At 41.2% G+C, this 20,077-nt stretch overlaps 1 protein-coding gene across 1 annotated transcript in view; it reads right to left on the reverse strand.

Annotated features, from left to right (window-relative positions):
* The window catches only part of BAIAP2L1 (BAR/IMD domain containing adaptor protein 2 like 1), a 35,428-nt gene extending 24,641 nt beyond the window's left edge, over positions 1-10,787 (reverse strand). Inside the window, exons 1-2 of the mRNA XM_041401650.1 lie at positions 10,587-10,787; positions 2,186-2,261 (exon numbers count right to left, since the gene is read on the reverse strand). Coding sequence (XP_041257584.1) covers positions 2,186-2,261; positions 10,587-10,637 — 127 coding nt within the window. The 5' untranslated portion in view covers positions 10,638-10,787. The remainder of the gene's footprint in view (positions 1-2,185; positions 2,262-10,586) is intronic.
* Between the last annotated feature and the right edge of the window lie 9,290 nt (positions 10,788-20,077).

Consider the following 20,077-nt stretch of genomic DNA (forward strand, 5'->3'; position numbering starts at 1 on the left):
AGTGCCTAGAACTGATCTGCACACCACAAAGAAAAGAAGTAGCAAGGACAAACTGGCAAGCTTTAATGTGAAAAATAACTTATTGAAGTTATTTGTCATAATTTTTTTGTAGTGGTACATTCTTGACCTAACGTGAAAGTCAAGCAGAGCCTCGCTGTTGACTTTAGAATGCTTTTTTTTCTGAGAGGAATATAATTGCCAATTACAGGTTTGCATTTTATAGTTTTTACTAGTAAGATGACATCTTTGGTTGCATAACAGTATATTCACCAAGAAGCCAGAATATATTCCAAATCAAACAAAGATTTTCTTTGAGGCTCTGTTGCATTAGAAAGGGTGACTTCTGTCTAAGCTGTCTCACAGGTGTTCTGTATTCAAACTTTCTGAGCAGAGAATTATCCTGGTGCTACTGGTAGAGCAGTGTGCCACCTGCACAAGAGGATTTGAAGCCAGTCCAACTCTTCCTATCTGTGTTTTCTCAAGACAGCCCCAAGTCACTCTTTTCTCCTAATACAAGCACTTAAAAAGGAAGGAAATGTGTGATGGTCCCTGTGCTAACCAAACTAAATCAAGAACCCTGCTTGTATAGTCCCTTCACTAGCACTATGGAATATAAATTATTTCTACAGAAAGGGAGGGTTTTTTGACCTTTTGTCCTCAAAGTGTGGAAAAATACATTATAAACATATCTGGAGTTCTTGTAAGTTTTATGTTCTTTGTCAGCATACTCCAACTTTTTTGGAAAGCTGCAAAGTGTTTGATTAGCAACAGAGTATTTACTCCTTGTTACAGATCTATTTACACCACTCGGAGCTGATGGTGAAAAGATTACCAATTTATGAGAGTCCAAAGATGACTTTGCAACAGTTGTTGCAACACTGTAAATATTCATTTGAAATTAAGCATTCATGCTAGATATGCCTTATCAGCTAGGCTTGAAGGCAAATGTAACAAGAGCCCAAATGTAACATATCAACAGCAAAGTGTGTGAAAAACAGAACCCTCAGAAACCGGTATAGAAATATTTCACATGAATATGAAAACATGTGTTATTCCTTCTGGTACTACCTGTAATTCCTAAGGTCAGGTACTAGGTAACCACATGTTAATCCATCAAGTTAAGCACTGCCACAATTAAGTCAATATTTCCCTATTTTCATTTCCAGCAGGCTTTGTTTTTATCTTTTTCTTAAGCCAGGTCTAAAATTTGCATCAAGAGAGATTTCAGTGTCTGTTTGGCTAAGCACTGCTTCTGCAGGATCCCATTTCTCAGAGGACTGCATTACACAGAGGGGAAAGATGTGCCACAGGCTTGAGTGAGGCAAAATTAGAGAGATTGTTACATGGTTTTAATATGGTATCAAGCAGTTTGACAGGTCTTAATTGGGAAATGGAGCAGGCTCTGACAGGTTCCACAGTGCAGGCTCTGGGAGTCTGGAGCCCAGACCTGGAAAGCCCTACTTAGATTGTTTCTGTGAAGTCAATAATGGAAGCAGGCAATTATATTCTAAAATGTTTGAGAGACTGGTCCTTAGATTCAAATTCAAATTTATTCTGATTTTGATTCAGTGAAAAAGATAGCATCAGGACTAGCATGGACAACAACAACAACAACAAATCAATCCACTCCTGCAACTTGAACTCATTCACATTGTTCTGTACTCAGGGTTACTTAAGTAGTGACGTGTGTAGGTGAGCAGGAACAGATTATGGACAACAACAACAACAAATCAATCCACTCCTGCAACTTGAACTAATTCACATTGTTCTGTACTCAGGGTTACTTAAGTAGTGACGTGTGTAGGTGAGCTCTAAGAATGTGAAATATCTCTGAAAGATATTTTCAGAGAAAAAAAATAACACCTAATTTAAATAACTTTGGTTTTTTTCACTTATTATTCCAATGTGGGTTACTCAAACCCACTTTCGGATTATTTTGCAGGAGCTCTGTGCCTAAGTGTTTGTGATGCAACTTCTCCAGGACAGTGGAAAAACCCCAAAAAGACTGGAGAGAAGGTACTTATATTTCCATATTTGTGCTTGTTAGTTGGGTTTTTTCCCCTCTTAATTAAACACATCCAAAATTCAACCTGGGAATTAAAGCTATACATAACCCACATATCCAATATGTATATTTTAAGGAGAATTAAACATTCTTTCTAAATGTAGCACCTAGAAAACTTACCATTAACAGCTTTTTCATAATTCTTCCCCAGATTTATTAAATTCCTCAGTCCGGGATTGAACTGTTCCATAACATTCTAGTGAAAGAAAACAAAATTTGTGTTATAATCAAGGCAGATCCACAGTGGGTGTCAGTGTCAACCTCAGTGCCACTCAGGCCTAGTTCACAACTGAGAAGTCCATGGATGGATGAAAACTGGAGGATTTGAGAGACACAGGAAAACAAAGGATGGAAGGGAGAAGAAACTCAGCATTTAATATCAACAAATGGGAAAAAAAAAGTTAAACTATTGCAACAGGGGGCAACAAGGAGTCTGGCTGTTTATAATACAAAAGGCTATCAAGTGTGTGATCAAAGCTTGTGCAAGACCACCTTTTACAGTAGGTGATGTTGGAATGAGAGAAAAACCTTTATCCTTTAGTTGCTTTATAAATTCAGACAACTTTCTGACAATGGTTCAAGATTTGAATTCTAAATTTTAAAAAATGCTAGAAAATATGAAAAATTTCACCAGATCTCTGGTTCATATTCTTTGTGGTTTCTGTGTTACAGATGCATTTAGGGAAATTAGCCATTTTGGGATTTTTTGCTGTGTTTTTGTTTGTTTGAAATTTGTGCAAAGCCATGTTTTTTTTCAGAAAGAAAATGAAAATGATGACCTTATTTAAATAGAAGGGGGAAAAAAATCCACTGCAGCTGCTTTCACTGTCAAATACAATTACTAGCTGAAACAACCAGAATCTGAAATCCAGCAGTTCCAGGCAGGACTGCTCTCATTCCTAGCAAATTCTACAACCTGCAGATCCTGGACCTCCTTTCCCCAGAATCTTCCTAACAAAACTATGGCTCTGACATTACTCTGTGAAATTATACTGTCATGAAAATAAGATAATGAGATTCCTATAAACACCATTCAGTTATTCTTACTATTTTTATGGCAATACTTTTATGGCACCACTCACAACTGTTCACACAGCAGAACTGTCAGCTTCAAGGAATTCAAAACAGATGCTTTCTGTTTACAAGAAACACAAGACTCAAGACAAGTGAAATACTATCAAGCTTTTGTCTGTTCTACTACTAACAGAATGAAAATATTTATGTTTAGTACACAGGTGGACCCAAAAAGAACAGCAATACTGTCAATTTGTCTGTTTTCAGGCAAGGCCATGCAGACAGAATTCTATTATTTTTCAAAGACAGCACTATACCTGGATTCTGCTGAACATAAAAAGTGAAGGATTAAGTCCAATAATACTTTAACAGTCATACTGAGTATAAATATAGATATTTTAAAAATAAATGAAACTATTAGATTCCAATACTAGTATAGCATAAATTACATTAAAAGCAGACACGAGCAACAATACCTGGCCTCACTGCCTTTGTGTACAAATTAAATGCAACTGGGATTGTTTTCTGGTCTATCCCATTAAACTCTCACCCACCCAAATGCAATCACTGCAAACAAACCAGCTATTGTCCCCAGGCCCTTGATTTGTGTTAACTCACAAACCACATCCAGAAATCGTTTGGGAAAGCTGTTTCAGGTGGAGCCAACAATGCCAAGGGCTATTCTAACAACTGAACAGGATGGATATTCAGGCTCTGGTGTCTGGGAATATCCCTCCTCCTGCCCCAGCTCTGGAATTTGCTGCCAGTGTTGCTGCTGTGGCTGTTGCTCTCCTCCTTGCTGAGGCACTCTGACTGTGAGACACTTGTTCCAAGGAGCAAGTTGTTTCTTCCTATTCCAACTTTTTGCTATTTCTTCCCAACCGTGTACTAAAGACGGTGTCTGTTGACTTACATGGAGTCAGTGAATCACAAGGAAAAAAAAAAAAAAAGATGAATTAGGGGATTGTTTCAGGATAAAGAGTCCTGTATGTTCAAGGATATGGGGAAAACAAGATGTACCACGATGGTGTGTGTCAATGGCAAGTAAGAATCTCACTGCCACCTTGAATTGCCACGCTATACTGAAAATAATCTTGAGAGATTCTGCCTATGCTAACTCTGTTCCTCAAAACAAACAATTACAGAGTAAAACCACTTACTGCCACCTACCCCAAAATTCTAAGAAGAACATGATAATTATTGGCCTTGAAGTACTGATTTTTGGAATGACTGTCTTAAGCATTCAGGGGTACAGACGCCAGTTTCCCTGACATCTTCTAATTCAGATTTCAAACCAGTGATTGTCAGTTGTTTTCATTCAGGAGGAAGCGAACAAACCCCAATAAAATTACCCTTAACAGCTCCCCTCTCTGAAGCAGCCCCCACAGCTCCTGTTTTTCACTAGACCTCTTGACCCAGAGCAGGTATTTGTGTACAGCAGACACAGACCATGCTCTGGAGACACAGCAGTGGAACACAGGGGACTCAGAGGGAGAGCTCCAGGACATCACATCTGCTCGAGGTGCACTAAAACCACTGGGAAAGGTGAGGAAACAACTTACAGCCAGTGCCTGCAGCAGCTGGAGGGAGCACAACTCATGGATCTTTCCTCCATCAGCCCAGGCAGGCTCTGGAAGGGTTTCAGGCCACAGAGGTTGATTGTTAGCAGAACCAGTCCCTGGACGTGAACGCCCCAGAAATGGCAAAAACCTCGGCAATGGAAATTCCCCTTTGGAATCTTGGTTTCCCAGTTTGGTTTATGGGGATCAGCTGATCCTCCCAGCACTGGGCAAGGCTCATCTCAATCAAGGGTTTGTGTTCAATAGAAAAACTTAACTCTCCCTGACCCCCCTGCCACGTCTTCAAGATGTGATGAAATAATTCTCACATTATTTCCCTTTCATGCATTAGGAAAAAAGCAAAATATGCGATCTTTTTGCTTTCTACTGAAGACTAGATTCCCAAAGCAAACAAAAAACCTGGCCATGCATCTAGTGGTCTTTCTGTACAGTTAACCACAGGTAACTGTAGTGGCTGTCTTTGTAGTCCAAGAGAAGTATCTAGAGCACTTTATCAAAAAGGGAAGCTGTCACAGGCAACTCCCTCTTTGGAATGAGCTATAGATTTGATATTACCATTTCAGATAAATTAAAATTATTTTAGTATTTTATTCAGCTTCAGAAGTTATAGGGGACAAGTGCAACTCCAATCAATTTGTAAAGCTACTTTTTCTTACCATGTCTTACAGTTTTATAGCTTCTCTTACTTTAAAGGTCACAAAAATGAGTGGGACTGAACATCAGTGCAAAATTTCAAGTCATACAATAGAGACAGATCTCAAAACTTCTCAAAAAGGAGGACAGAGGAACAAAGAAAAAATTCTGATCAGAAGAATAATGAACTTAAAATTGTCAAAAGTCTCAGAAAATAACAGTATTTTTATCTGCCTTGGTGTACAAGGACATGCAAATAAAACCTTTGTCTTAATCCAAATAAACATCATAAAGTGAGAGAGAGCTTGGGAGGGATAAAGTGGTTCACAACACATCATTTGCCTGTACAGTGAGGCACACAAACAGGGCCTAATTGTCAATCGTGTGTCCTATATTCCAGTGACACACTACCTCTCATGAACAGAATAATTAACGAGAAGAGGAGGCACATGATCAGATCCTACAGCTTTCTATTATTTAGGATGAATGGAAATAAAGGGAAACATTTACAAAACAGGCAACTGGAAACATCTTTTATGCAGACACCTTTAGAGCTGGCAAAAACGACCTTCCAAGGGAAAAAAGCCTAAGAGAAACATATTCTGGTGGTTTGAGTCATTAAATCCTCAGAGAATCTGTTGTAAGAGTTGCCGTGTTCCTTTCACCACATGAAACCAGTGTGAGTTATCCAGCCTGGTAGTGTGGAGCTGGCTGAAGAGGAAGAAGCCCTGAATTTCCACTTGTTGTGTGTGGGTATTAAATCTTCTGCAGTTCCTGATAGTCACATAAACAAGGCTAATCTTCAAACCAAATGACAGCCATTGTAAAAGTGCCTTCCTGTAAATGCTCAGCTTTGCTTTTTGCTTAAAGACACACCTCACTGAACAATAGCTCAGCAGGTATGCACACAACTAAACAATGCATAGGCTCCCTGCAGTTTCAAGTTTACATCCTGCAGGCACTCTTGCAAGAGTGAATAACAAAGTATTTGGGTAGAATTCTGAAATTAGAAAACTACCAGAGAAAAGTAGATCTTGATGTCTACCATCACTCCCATTACCATCACTATAGCTATTCATAGCTAAGCTCTGTATAGTTACTAGTGATTTAATTTAAATTGTTATTTCTCAATTTGAAAATTAGTAGATTTTTAAAGAAGTCTCTAGTGTTGCCATACTATGTCTGAGACCCCTCTTGAGAAGATTCAAAAGGTGTACAAAAAGGAAATAATACTGTGCTCTACTGGACTTGAAGCATTTTGTACATTAGTGCATTTCATCTCCTCCTTAGCTCCTGACATCCGTAATACAGTTTTCAGAAGGGCACAGTTGAGCCCTCAGCACATCTCATGCTAAGATATCTCATTTGTACGTTAGCTTAATATTATTTTAAAACAGGTTTAACAGAATGGAAAAAACTAAATCAAGATGCCACTGTTTATTCAAAAAGACTAATTCTTATGACTAATTATTAGTCGTCTTGACGGAACATTTCTTGTTTAAGAGAAACATTAATACATCATCCATCAGTGTGTTTCAAATACAAACCTTTTCAGGTTATGAACACATGCCCAAGGATAGACCTCAAGTAGGCATAACTCTAAATAAGGGCAGAGGAGATAATTTGTACTGAGGAAGAACTGGATTTTATACAAACTCCCAAAGGCTCCTCTTCCCCCAAGTTAGATTTATAATGCAGGGATGCAAAGCAACAACAGCATGACTGCAGCTTTTGCTGGGACCATAGGTGAATTTGAAGTTTGATACATAAGTAGCTTAAATACAAACTCCCAAAGGCTCCTCTTCCCCCAAGTTAGATTTATAATGCAGGGATGCAAAGCAACAGCCTGACTGCAGCTTCTGCTGGGATCATAGATGAATTTGAAGTTTGATACATAAGTAGCTTAATATAATTGTGAGACTTTTTAAAACACAGAAACATGGAATTTACTACTTTAAACTGAATTTACCAGATCTACTCATAATTGTGAGACTACATGGAATTTATGACTTTAAACATGGAATTTACGACTTTAAACTGAATTTACCAGATCTACTTCTGTGATAAAACAATATAGCCTACCAAAATAATTCCCAATGCCTCTGGGGAGCACAAAGGGGTTTTTTTTAGGGGGGAGGTGGTTTGGGTTTTTTAAAATTGTGCTTTGGTTGATAATCAAAATTTCTGGGTAAGATTCACTTGAATACAGAGAGATATATCTTAAAACCCAGATGAGCAACACAAATCATGCCTCAAGAGCTCTGGAAACCTCACCCCACAGGAACACTCTGAGCTGCCTGCCCAGCCCTTGGCCCATCCAGGCAGAAGGACAGGTCTGTACCTCAGCATTTTCCTGCCCTGTCCCCTTTCCCCTGCACTCCCTGGGTCACAGCCGGATGCCAAGCAGTTTTCCCCACTTACAGCAGAAAACCTGCGCAGGCTGCAGGGACACAACCACACACAAGCACTTTGCTGGGGTGACCACCTGAGTGTCAGTGTCCCCCCACACGGTCCCACATCCCCACAGGGAGCTGGCAGGGCAGGGCAGTGTCATACCAGGGAAGCTCTCAGCAGTTCCTTGGCAGGAGGGAGGCTGTGGCCCTCTTTAGTCATAGGCTCCCACACCCTTGGGCTTCATTGTGCACGTGCCATTCCTATCATGCATTAGAGTGATTCTTCAGATCTTACATAAAGGGTAAACGTCAGCCCTGGTTTTTGTGTGTGCACACACATTTGTGAATTATGCTGTTTATTTAGTCAGGTTAGCTGAAAAACATTGAGGTATTCACTTTCTGGTGCTGTTGCCAGAAGAAAGGAAGAACAAGATAAAAATAAAACGGCATTACTCAGCCACCTGATGACTTCTGTAAATATATTTTGAAGCTTTGTATAACACAGGTTACTATGTATTTAATAAATCCAGTGGATTAGCTCTGTAAGAAAGAAAGAAAAAAAAAATCACACAACACTCCCCCACCCCCCATATCCCCCCCGAAAATAGCAGGCCAGCAAGGTATTCAATTTAATTTTCTATTATTTTTCCAGGTCACCCAAAACTTCATTTTTTTTGAGAAGTCTTAAGCCTGTATTTGGTCCTGCAGCACAGATGGCATTGCTGCACTGCACTGAACTGTTTTTTCCCCAGACCAAGCCTTTCTTTTTACAGGTAGGAGAAGCCCAAGCAGTGCTCTGGGTTTTACCCATCCCAGCACGGTGTTTTGGGCAGTGCACTGCTGGGATGGCACAGGAAGGGCAGAAGGGCCATGAGCACTGCTGAACAAAGGAGAGCACACTCTCCATACAGGCTGGAGCACGGCACAAAGAGGTGTTCATTTGTTTTACATGGGGGAGCTGTGATTACAGTCCCAGCCAGTGCTGAATACACAGGCTCCTGCCCTCTGCCCCTAAAGAGTAACCAACTGTTTTCAAGATTTCAACTTTGATGGAGAAATAAGTGCTTTAAAGTGGACTCCGAATCTATTCTCTATCTGAAGCAGCCTTTATACCTTATCTGGATAAAGTTTCAATTTTTAATGAGGGCAGGGCAGGAGGGTTTCCAGGCCTGTGAGTACGAGCTATGTGATGCAACATGCCAGACCTCTCAAAATACCTACAGAGGAGACATTTCATCACAATGTCAACATTAACTTTGTATTCCTTTGTGGTTTTCCGGGTTATTTCAATCTTAAAGATCCCTTTGAATTAGTCGAGAAAACAAAACTAAATCGCAAACTTTCCCAGGAAATAAGTACTGCATAACAGGGAAGGTTTTGCTAGTTAGAGGTGTCATTCCTTTAAAGCCTATTTTAAATTATATCCATTAAAACACACAGGAGATCTTCTCCCCTCTCCTCTGTAAAACTGTTTTGACTGCATTGTGGAAGCCAATAGACAGAGCAGAGCATTCCTTTGTTGGCACAGCCCTGAACAGTCAACTTCCCAGATTTCTCCTCTGTGAGCCTGTATTTACAGGGTGCTCTTCTGAGAGGGGAATTTATGTTTGCTTATGGCCTTGCCACAAACGTAACTGATACCAAAAAGCACCAGACTGTTTAAGATTATCTGCTCTGGTTCTAGAGGACAAAATTTATACCTAGATAATCTCATTTTTTTCAGTAGTTTTTCATGAATTTGATATCAAGTCCAAAGAAAGTAAACAGCAAATACAACATGACCCCAATATAACTGGACTACTTAAAGGGAGGGGTAAAGTTAAATGAGTGTTGAAGAACAACAAAAGTAACAGCAAAATTTACTCCTGGTAAACGTTTTTGGAAACCTTTAAATACTGATGACAACATCTTCAGAAATATGAAAACCTTTGATAATAAACCAGAAAAATTTAGTAAATAGTGAAATAGAACAATCCACCAGAAAGCTTTCCTTAGGGCTCAAAGCTACAAGAGCAATGCAGCTGTAAGTTAAATTTGCAAATGCATTCAATCATGCAAATTTGAGTGCTTTCTCTGGTACAACACACTGTACAGAATGAGGACTACAGATACAACTATGGATTACTCCACTACCCAACCAAAAGTATGATTCTCAAGGGAATTTTTCCCAGTTAGAATCGCTGTGTTTTGGAAAGAGCGTGCTTATAGGGAGAAAGCGTTCAGAACAAATGTCTGGTGCCCATAAACAAAATGTTTATAATTCTACAAATAACAAGGCGTTTTGGAAAGTTTAAAACCACCCAACATGAACTGAACTACCCACAGCAGTCGAGTACTTTGAGGCAGTGCTAGGGTGCACCTTCATAAATCTGATTATCAGCTCGGGACGCTGGCAACCAACTAAATTCGGCGTTAAGCCATTTTTAGGCTCTGGCCCGTATGAAGAAACGGTTCAAGCAGAGGACCACAACCACCAGAATCTCCAAGCCGCCTTATCGCCAAAACACACCGAGGGAATTAGGGCCGGCTGTTGAAGCGAGCCTGCTGGAGAGGCACAGACCGGTCTGGAAGCCGCCTTGTCCCGGGGCCGAGCCCGCCCGGGGCTGCGGCGGAGCCACGGGCAGGGGGAGCGGCCGGACACACCGGGGCGGGCGGGATCGTCCCGGGGAGCGGGGAAAAAAAGGAGAAGGGAAAAAAAAAAATAAAAAAAAAAGAAAAAAAAAGAAGGAAAAAAAGTAAAGAGAAAAAAAGAAAGAGAGAGAGACAAGAAAGTAAAGAGAAAAAAAGATAAAAGATAAAAGTTTGCCGCGTTTCCGCGTGAGGAGCCGCGGCTGCCCCGCGCCTCCCGCGGCCCCCGGGGCAAAGGTGGCGGCGGGCTGCCCCTCCCCGCTCCGCACTCACTTTGTACGTGTTCTCCGTCAGCTTGTTCACCTCCTCGGGGTCCCGGGACATGGTGCCGGCGGGGAGATCTCGGTCCTGCGGAGCGCCCCGGCCTCAGCGCAGCGCAGCGCCGCGGCAGCCTCGCGTTCCGTGCCCGAACTGTCAAAAACTTGCGGAACCAGCCGGGCAGCGCCGCCGGGGCGGGCCCTGCGCGCCGCCGCTCCCGACGCGGCAGGACTGGCTCGGCGGGCGGGGAGGGCCGGGCCGAGCTCGCATCGCCGCCCTCGGCTCGGCTCGGCTCGGCGGACCGCCCCTACCTGAGCCACCGCCTCTATCCTCATCCTCCTTCCTCCTGTCCGCTCCACCCTTCCCAGAGCCCCTGCCCCCCTGCTAAAGCCCGACCCGGGCCTTGGGGAAGGAAGTCCTCTCAGGAGGCAGCTCTGCTCCAAGTGCCCCGCCAAGGCGGAGGTAAACTTTTCCTCCCAGCAATGAAGTGAGGGTTTCTGTAGGAATTAATTAGTCAGAATGAATTAGCGTAGCCCTGGTAGTGCGGTGAGGGGTGATCCCCCTCCTTCCTCCCACAACAACCCTCATGAGGGAGAGCAGAGAGGGGAGACCCCCATTCCTGAAACCCCCTCATGGAATGGGCACAAATGTTTAAATATTTTTCTCCCGAGTCCTGGTCTAATGCACTGCCTAGGCTTCCTCATCCACGCTGAAGTTTTCTGTTTGTTTTAAATACACACCCAATAAAACACTGCCCTCAGTCATCTTTCCTCTGTGGATTTACTTACAAATCCTTCATGGAGAGGGTGGTGAGGAAGGCTGTGGGAAGCTGTAAATTTTTGTGGACCATAAATTGCCCAGATTGTGAGATTAAAGTATGCCACTTGGAATATCTTTCTGATAAAATAATACTGGCGCTATCTTGAAGGGCTTTGTGGGAACTTCATAACCTTGGGTTATTTAAAACTAGGTTATGGTGCTGAGTATCGAGTGTGTGAGGTGTAATTGCCCTCCTCACACGCTGGCTACCCTTCTCTTGGTCGCTGTCTTTACCTATATTTCCCTCATTTTATCACAGCAATAAAAAACTGGACTTGGATCGGAATCCTAGATATTGGACTCTGGTGAGGGAGGAAGTTGTTACGGAGTCTCGAGAGCTGCAAAAATAGTTTTGGAGCACGTGGAGGCGCCTTTAGAATTACAATTACAATTGACCATCTGGGGTGGTAAGGTTTTCTGTTGAATGCAGCTAAAATGCAGGGCAGAAAGGGGGTTTCAGGACTCTTCATACTCCCAGGTGAGGTCTTTACAGACTTATCAATTTATAATGTTGTTCTATGGCCATATTGGATTGTTTTGGGCCCAAGTCTAGAACTGATGTTCCCTCTAAGCCATGTACAAACACTCCTGTCAAATGTGATGTGGCTGCTTGCCTGAGCATGGCAGGAAGAGTCACATTGTTTATGCCCAAGTCTTTTGTCTGCAGAGTTTGTTACAACTCTAAAAACAGACCGGGTGCTACCAACTTTTGTGTTACCATATGCCAGTGCCTGAAAAGAATGTTCCTCCCTAATAGGTTGGTCAAATTTCAGGGAGCAGGTACCCAAAGGAAGATGCAGAAGAGGACTTTTCCTTCCCTGCTTCCTGCTAAAGGAGCTGGGAGTGTAGTGTATGGCAGGGAGTGTTTTATTCCTGTTAGGGGCATAGCATTTCTCTTTCCTCTGGGTGCTGTGCAGCTCTGGGAGCTCACCCAGGATTCAGGGTGTTTGTTTCCAGTTGGCTTGCTAAATTCAGTCACAGCAGATTACAATGTGAGTGTAAATGGAGTGTGCATATCAGACAGAAACAATATGGATAATTTATTTAGGCAGAAGTGTTTAAGTTGTTACCACACTTAACACATTGTGGGAATTCTCAGCATTGCCAAATATACATTTGTAAAGGTCTTTCTTTTTACCTTGTAAGCAGATGTAAATATTTTAAAGTTCTACTGAATTTCCTACTTCTGTGGATGACCTTTGGTGTTTGTTTCTGTAGTCTTTCTGTGCATACATTTTTTTAGGGTTTTTAGGTAATCTTTTTTTGTGTGTTTTTAGTTCTGTTGGTTATTTAAAAAAAAAGGAAAATAAAGATGGAATAAATAATATGGTATTATACCAATTGTAAAGCTACAGAGAAAAGAAAAAGAAACTTAGAAAAACCAGTCTTTAAGGAATACCTAAATGGGAAATGAAGCTAACAGGGCAGAATCCTTAATTTGGGTAATGATTACATCTATTATTTCATCTACCTCCAAATTAAAATAAAAATAACCATAAATAGTTCTGATATTTAACTTTACTCTGTGACTGTAAAACTTGGAACTTGACAGCCAAATCCAGTTCTTTGAGTATCCAGTTCTTTGCTATTTATCATAAATTTTCAAATTCACTAGGAAAAGATTCTGCTTGTAATTCAAATGCAAAGGCTTTGTTCTCTTAATAGGGGATTTTTATCTTACATTGTGTAAAGATTAGTGTTGTGTTACTGACTTAGCAGGAGTCAACCCTGATTTGTGCAAACGAGGAATTTGGAATGGTTGAATGAGATTTCATTTTTGCAAGTTGCTTAAGGATGCTCTTACATCTAAACACGAGTGCAGTAGTCTGCTAGTAACACACCAAAGTGTTTGGTGTGATCAGGACAGAATGTTTAATAGCTTGCAAAGCTGAAACTTTAATGAATATCTCTTCATGCTCCATTGCCCACATACTCCTGTAGGCATTTGTAATAAACATACTATTGTGAGATGTATTGTTTTATGTAGACTTTTCTGGTTTATTTATTCACCAATTACACTGAAGTTTGGTTGTTTGAGTTTTTGCATTTTGGTATTGTTTCTTAGGGACTTTGAAGAGCACTTGCTATCTTTGCTCTGGAGAAGAGTTCAGAGCAGGAGTCTAGTTCTGATCACCAGTCATATCTGCTCTCTGAAATGATTGAAATGAAAATTCATCTGATTATCTTTTTAAAAATACTTTTAACAGATATGGATTTGTTGGCCAGAAGAGATGAAGAAGAAAATATTTTTTCTTTTGTGGTGAACCCATCCTGTGGTATAACTACATCTGTTCTTTGTACTTTGCCTCAAGCAAAAACTGCACCTCAAGAATAGTTCAGTGAACTTGCCAGGTTAGTAGCTTAGCTTGTCCAGTCCCCATCAGAGAAGGGCTAAATTCAGCATGAGGCTGCTCAGGGCTTCATCCAGTTGAATTTTGAAGGAAAAGTTGAGGAACAGAACTGAAAGTTTTATTTGAAAGAGCCTGTAACTTGACAAGTAAAGAAAATCCTCCACAGTGTTATAGGAGGCTGTGTTTAACATTTTGTGTTGGCCTATGCCACCTTCCAGCTGAGCTGCCTGTGCTCAACAGGCATCCTCTGCTTGTGAGGAGAGCTCTGACTGTAATGCTGCCCACTGAGAAAACAAAACTCCTTCCTCATTACCTGCCATTATGCTTCACTTTACACTTCCCTGATGTTAGACTGAAATGTTTGAAGGACTGTAATTATGTATAATTCCAACAGTTACCCTTGATACTGGCTGTTTATGTGATGGCTTGGATTTCAGCTGTCCTGGTGTCCCCCTTGCAGTGGCTAAGGTGCTCCTGCCCCGGCAGGCAGGCACAGGCTGCTCTGGAGCTGGGGCTGCCAGCACCTGAACCTGCTTTTCTGCAGCTATGGCTGGGAAGTGCCTCTCTGGGCCCCAGTCCAGCAGCTCATTCCATGTTGGCCAAAGGCAGAATCACATAGATTTAGCAAAACTGCTGTCGAGGGACTCACTCAAAATAAGTGCTTATATTTATTCCCTCCAGAAGGCAGCTCTCCTTTGTAGGGTTTAAGCTTTGGAACATGAATAGCCACAATAAAAATTTCCCCATGTGTTGCCAGCCCTGTATAACAGATTGTAATGAGAAAAGGGTGTTGTTGATGAATCTTTTTAAAATGTACATGCTCAAAAATATTCCCTTGAGTAAACACATGTGTTTCTCTAAAAGCAGTAATATTTTGATGTACAATCATTTTCTGCATGTGTCCTGTTTGCATGTCAAATATGTCAGAGACACATTCAAACGTTCTTTGGGAAAGATTTAAGCATGCTGTAAAGACCTATTAATATCAGCTCATCATTAGATCTTTAACATGTGTTTTAAGTACCTTAGTAAGACTGTAACTAATTACACAAATAGTGGCTAAGCACTAATCACATGTGCATGATCTAGCCAGCTGTGCCCTATTTCATTCCCTATGGTCATTAGCAGATATTTAACTTGATTAAGGAAAAAAAATGTACACAGCATGTTATTTGATGATTTCAAACTACATTCAGAGTCAGAATATAATTTTCTGAACAGGAAATTAGAGGGACTCTACAAGCTCTCTTTTCTGATTGATGGATATTTTTTGCCCTCTGTTGACTCTTATAAGGAATTTTTGAAGTATTTTAATCACCTTGAAACTGACAGTGCGAAAGCACACCAAAACTTACACAAAGTGTTGTTTGAAAGAATTATACAAAACTTTGAAGTGGTTACTGACCCTTTCAGTCTGATTCAGCTCTGGATCATTTAAAGGATTGACTCCATTTTTAAATTGATGCAAGCAAGCACAAAATCATTTTGTTCCCTGCTGTTCATTGTCCTGGGCTGGTTTCAAAGCAAATGAGCTGTAACTCAGACTCACAGGTCAATAAGATACTGAGCTCTCTGGTCAAGGAGGACACTTAATCAAATGCTTAATTTAAACATGTAATTAATTGACTGTACTTTGGGGGGTTGAATCAAGGAAGTGCAAGATGCTTTTTATTAACTCTTCTTTCTCCGGACTAAAAATTAGATTATGTTTTTGTCTTGAAGACTTTGGATGCTTCTGTTTTGTGTCTCAGTAGTCTCATGTTGCAAATTATCTTGGCAGTATTATAAGATAACTATAATATGATTTCATCACTGTGGTTTTTTGGTTTTTTTTAGTCTAAAAAGAGCATATGGTATGGAAGAAAGTGTTTTTTAAAAGGTTTCTTTCATGAGGTTGCCTAGAACTTGGACAAAATTTAGCATTCAAGGGAATCTAATAGGCAGTCCTTCTAGCTATGCTAATAATTTTCTGCTGCTAGCTGAAATATTTAATTCAAAGCTGTTATACTCACACATTTTGTGACTGCTCATTTCTTGCCCAGAGTAGCTGCACCTTAATTCACATGCTGTGCCCACTAGATGGCAAGCGAGCTATGCACGATGGGGGGAAAGAAATACACATTATCTGTATGCATAAGGCTTTTTTTGAGAGGTTTATAATGAAACAAGATAGATATTAGTGGTAAGCGAATGAAACAGCCTTTATATTGCTCAGACACAGCCTTGGAATTTTTTCTCAAGACTGTGAGTGCAGTTAGTATGTTCATGCTATTGAAATCTAAATATGCCTTGGGATTTGTAACTTTATTTTGGAAGCCAGCCCTAGTAGCGAGCCAACATCCTGGTGAAACTCCTGTTATAAACTTCTAATCCATTTAGGTGCCAGGGGTTTATGAGGTGAGTCATGCTGAAAACACATTATTTTAAATACCTACGTGTTTGTTATTCTCCCTTTTGTAATTTGTCAGCTGGGGATTAACTAACAACAGGTGTGCACTGTCCCAGATGGATAAACTGGTTTTGCCTCGGGCTGAGTGCAGAGCTGTGCAGCTAAACAGATCTGCTCACTGCTGGTTTAGTAGTGTCAAGAGATTCTGTATTAGAACCAGAGTAGGAACTATCCGTGTTTGTTATGGGGTGGAACATAAAGACCTCAGTTGTGATGCTGTTGCTGGGCTGGGAACAAAATGTGCACCGGGTGTAAAGCAGTGCTGCTGTGAGGATTTTCAGAGAATTTTTGTGCTGTTCTTACCTCTTCCTTTTCACAATAAGGAAAAGAAAGAACAACTACATAGTATTGGTAATTTGCTTGTATTTAAAATTGGCAAAACTCCTAGAACTGCAATTCTATATTGCAAAGAAACTTGTAGCTCATTAACCCCTCTCTTTCATGCAGCCTTACTGTCATGCAGAATTACTAGAAAGGTGGTCAGGATAGATTGTATCACTAATAAACTGTTAAAAAATAATTACGTTCTTCCTGTATTGCCGTTTAATTGTGAGCATTTTTTAGAAGTGGTACTGATACCAAAAAAGCAATCCATGTCTACTTGTTGGTAATAAAAATATGATTCCAAAGGCATACATGGATATTCTTGGACTGAGCCATAGTGAAGTTTCTGTGTATGGACATGTTACGAGCCTGCCTTCTCCTCTTATGTTCAGTTGCTGTTCTAGGAATGGAACACTGCTGTGCCTGCCCACTCCTTGTCTCTAGACACCCACTGGCCAGTGACAACACTAGCAATGCTTTCCAGAAAATGCAGGGGCACTGATGGTTGATGCTGAGCAGCACAGATCCTGGAGCAGCCTGTGGTGGATGTTTATAATCCTGCCTGTGCAGCCTGGCGGTGTGTCCCGAGGGTGTCCTCCCAGCAGACCTAAAGCAGCTGCTGACAGTCACTGTCCCCACCTGGGGTCCCGCCCCTGGCTCACAAAAACACCTGAGGAAGGAGGTGGGTGGGGGCTGTGATTGCTCTGCAAAGATGGGAAGATGATGATTGGATTAGATTGGCAAAAGGCAAGTCTTGGAGGTTTGGATGAAAAGGATGATTGATTAATGACAGGTTGTCTGAAAAATGATAGCTCTAGGGTCAAAATACCTCACTTCCAGTCAGTCCCACTGAGACTGGGAAAATAGCATGCTTAGGGAAATTAGAGTGATTATGAGTAGTTCTCAGCTTCTGGTTAACTGGCTTCATTGAAGTTCCTATGGATTTCCTGAAAGTTTGGCTTGCCATTCCTCATTCCTGCTCAGCTTTCTCATTTGAAAATCAAATATGTGGGCTGTATCACAAGGAGTGGTCCGTAGCCTCAGGGCAAAGAGGTGTGGGATGGCTCAAATCCACCCGGTTCTGGGCGGGTTCGCTCCGGGACTTTCTGGCTGCATCCACGCTGGCCAGCCTTGGTTTGGGTCACTGCTGGGCGCCACCCATGGGCTGTAAACCCTTAACCATTACTTTATTTCGCGTTTTTGGGTTCAAAGTGTCTGAGCTAAGCTGAGAGCTGTGCTGCAGCTTGCCCGAGTAGCATTTACACAGAATGGGAGTGCCCTGGGGCTGGCCAGGAGCGGGTGGGAGCAGAGGTTGCAGGTGGGAACTGGGCCGGGTTACAGAGGATCCGGCTGCTGGGCTGGGGTGGATGGACGGACACGTCTGGCCTCTGAGGTGGGTCCTTGCAATGAACTCTCCTCGGGGTGCAGCTCCACTTTCTGTTGAAAGGTAAGGCGGCAGCAAAGATCCCGCGTGTGAAGTGGCGGGGGTTATGTAGGTGATGGAGGGCCCTGGGATCCAGGAGTGACCTCAGGAGCTGGTTTGTCATCCTTACCTGACGTGTGAGGAGAAGGAGGCACTTGGCTTCTGACAACAGTGCCCTGGGCTCTGACTTTCCATAGGGCTCTGGGGCAAAGCCCTTCCACGTTACTGAGCCAGTGAATTACTAGAGTTACAGGTAATTTACTAGGTAAGAATTGTTTGGGTTGTGATTCGATACATACATTGCAGCTGCTCAGTTGTTTGGCTTCTGAGTAAAAAGTATTTTATTCTTTATTTTGTCCTTTTCACATAAGGGCTATAGTTTCAGCTCTTCCTGGGGATATTTTGAAACTATCTGTTCTGGAACCAAAGAATCCAGAGAAGTTTCTGGATACAGGAGATGAATCAATTTGCTTCTATGCTGCATATTACTGCTGGTCCACTGTAGAATTCACTGAATTAGATATGAAGAATTTAATTAATTTCAGGGTTTCTACATGTGTTCTAAATACGTTAAATTTTGAAGCTCTTGTTCATATAGAAAGACTGTATGTTGCTGCTGGTCCAAACTAGGAGAAAAGGGACGTAGTGGACTTACTCTCGACCATGAGATTCATGTCTTTGTCTTTAATTTAGGGAAAAATTTTGGTTGAACTAGAACTGATGGGAGCTTTTGATTTAATTTAGAAAAACCCAGCTTTCTTTTTTTATGCTCTTGATTTTTTGTTAAACTTCAAGTAATGTGAATTTTTAGAGAGAAAACAGTTACTCAGAAAACTCTTACACTGATAGGATTTCTGAAACAATTTCATAATATTTCCTCCTTCTTTGACTCCTAAAATACTGGGAGCTTCTTGTTGTACATGCCACATTTTTACTACCTGCTCTTCATCAGTTGGTTGTGCTGTGTAGATGTGTTTTATTATTATCATGGAATACATGTACTTGCTGCTAAACATTACATAAAGTTTCATATCTCTGCCCACATTTGCTACTCTTGTAACCCTGCTTAGCAGCTAAAAGTAAATCAAAAGATTAGTAATGAAAAACAAACCTCTCAGTTTCCCTCTTTACAATAGAGAGTCTAAGCTGCAAAATTCAGGTATTAGTTTAGCTCTGAAATTTTTAGAAGATAAGGGATCTGACACTGATTTTATATTTTTAAGTGTGAAAAGTCATTAGAATTACCTGGTTCTGCTTTTGGGTGTTCTATACCTAGTATTTACAGACCAGGGCACAAGGCTGAATTAAAAGTACTACCATACGTAGTAATGAATTAAAGAAAAAGACAATTATGGTTGTCTCCTTTTTTGGAGTATCCAGAAAAGATGTAATATTGTACTTTGAGTTTATTCTAGATCAGTATCCTAAGTCCCCTTCCTCCCCCAGCTGACAGAACAGATGGTTCATCTCTCTCCCACAATTTCTACATCCTTCGAAATCCCACTGTGAGGAGCTGGGGATAGGTCTTTCTTTAAGAAGTCCTGTCCCTCTAGTGCATTTTAATTCCTAATTCCATGGCTGACTCTTCAAATAACACTTCAAGTATCACCCTGTTATGCTGGTTTTCCTGGAAATTACTAAGGACTGAGATGGTGTGTAGAATTAATACTGGTGATGAAAATATCAATGCAAGTAGTACTTTGGCACGATGGGGTAAATGTAAAGAGAGAATGTCTACAATCTTTTTCCCCAAGTTTTTTTTTATATAAGGCTATGATCTTTCAGCAGCCTGTGAGAGCTGTGGGCAGTGTAAACAGTTTAGGTCTGTTTATACCCATGAGTGGCACTTCAGGCAAAAAAGGATTTGCAAATTATACAGGTGAGATAAGAGCTGTGACAGTGTCATGATAACAGCATTACCAGCACTGCTGAGGGGAAGGCTGAAATCTTGGGTCTATTATGAGTGACTCTGTATTCATAGTGGAATAATGTCTATAAAAAGAATGAAAACATCCTTGACAGTCAAGGACCAAAATCTGCACTCATGGGAAACAGGAAGGTGAAAGATAGGCAGAGCTGCAGCAAATGGGCGAGGAGATCTTGAACACCTCCACGAGCAGCAAAAATGAAACCAGTTACT

The sequence above is a fragment of the Onychostruthus taczanowskii genome, unplaced genomic scaffold, assembly GCF_017590055.1.
Source record: "Onychostruthus taczanowskii isolate IOZ18803 unplaced genomic scaffold, ASM1759005v1 scaffold19, whole genome shotgun sequence".
NCBI lineage: Eukaryota > Metazoa > Chordata > Aves > Passeriformes > Passeridae > Onychostruthus > Onychostruthus taczanowskii.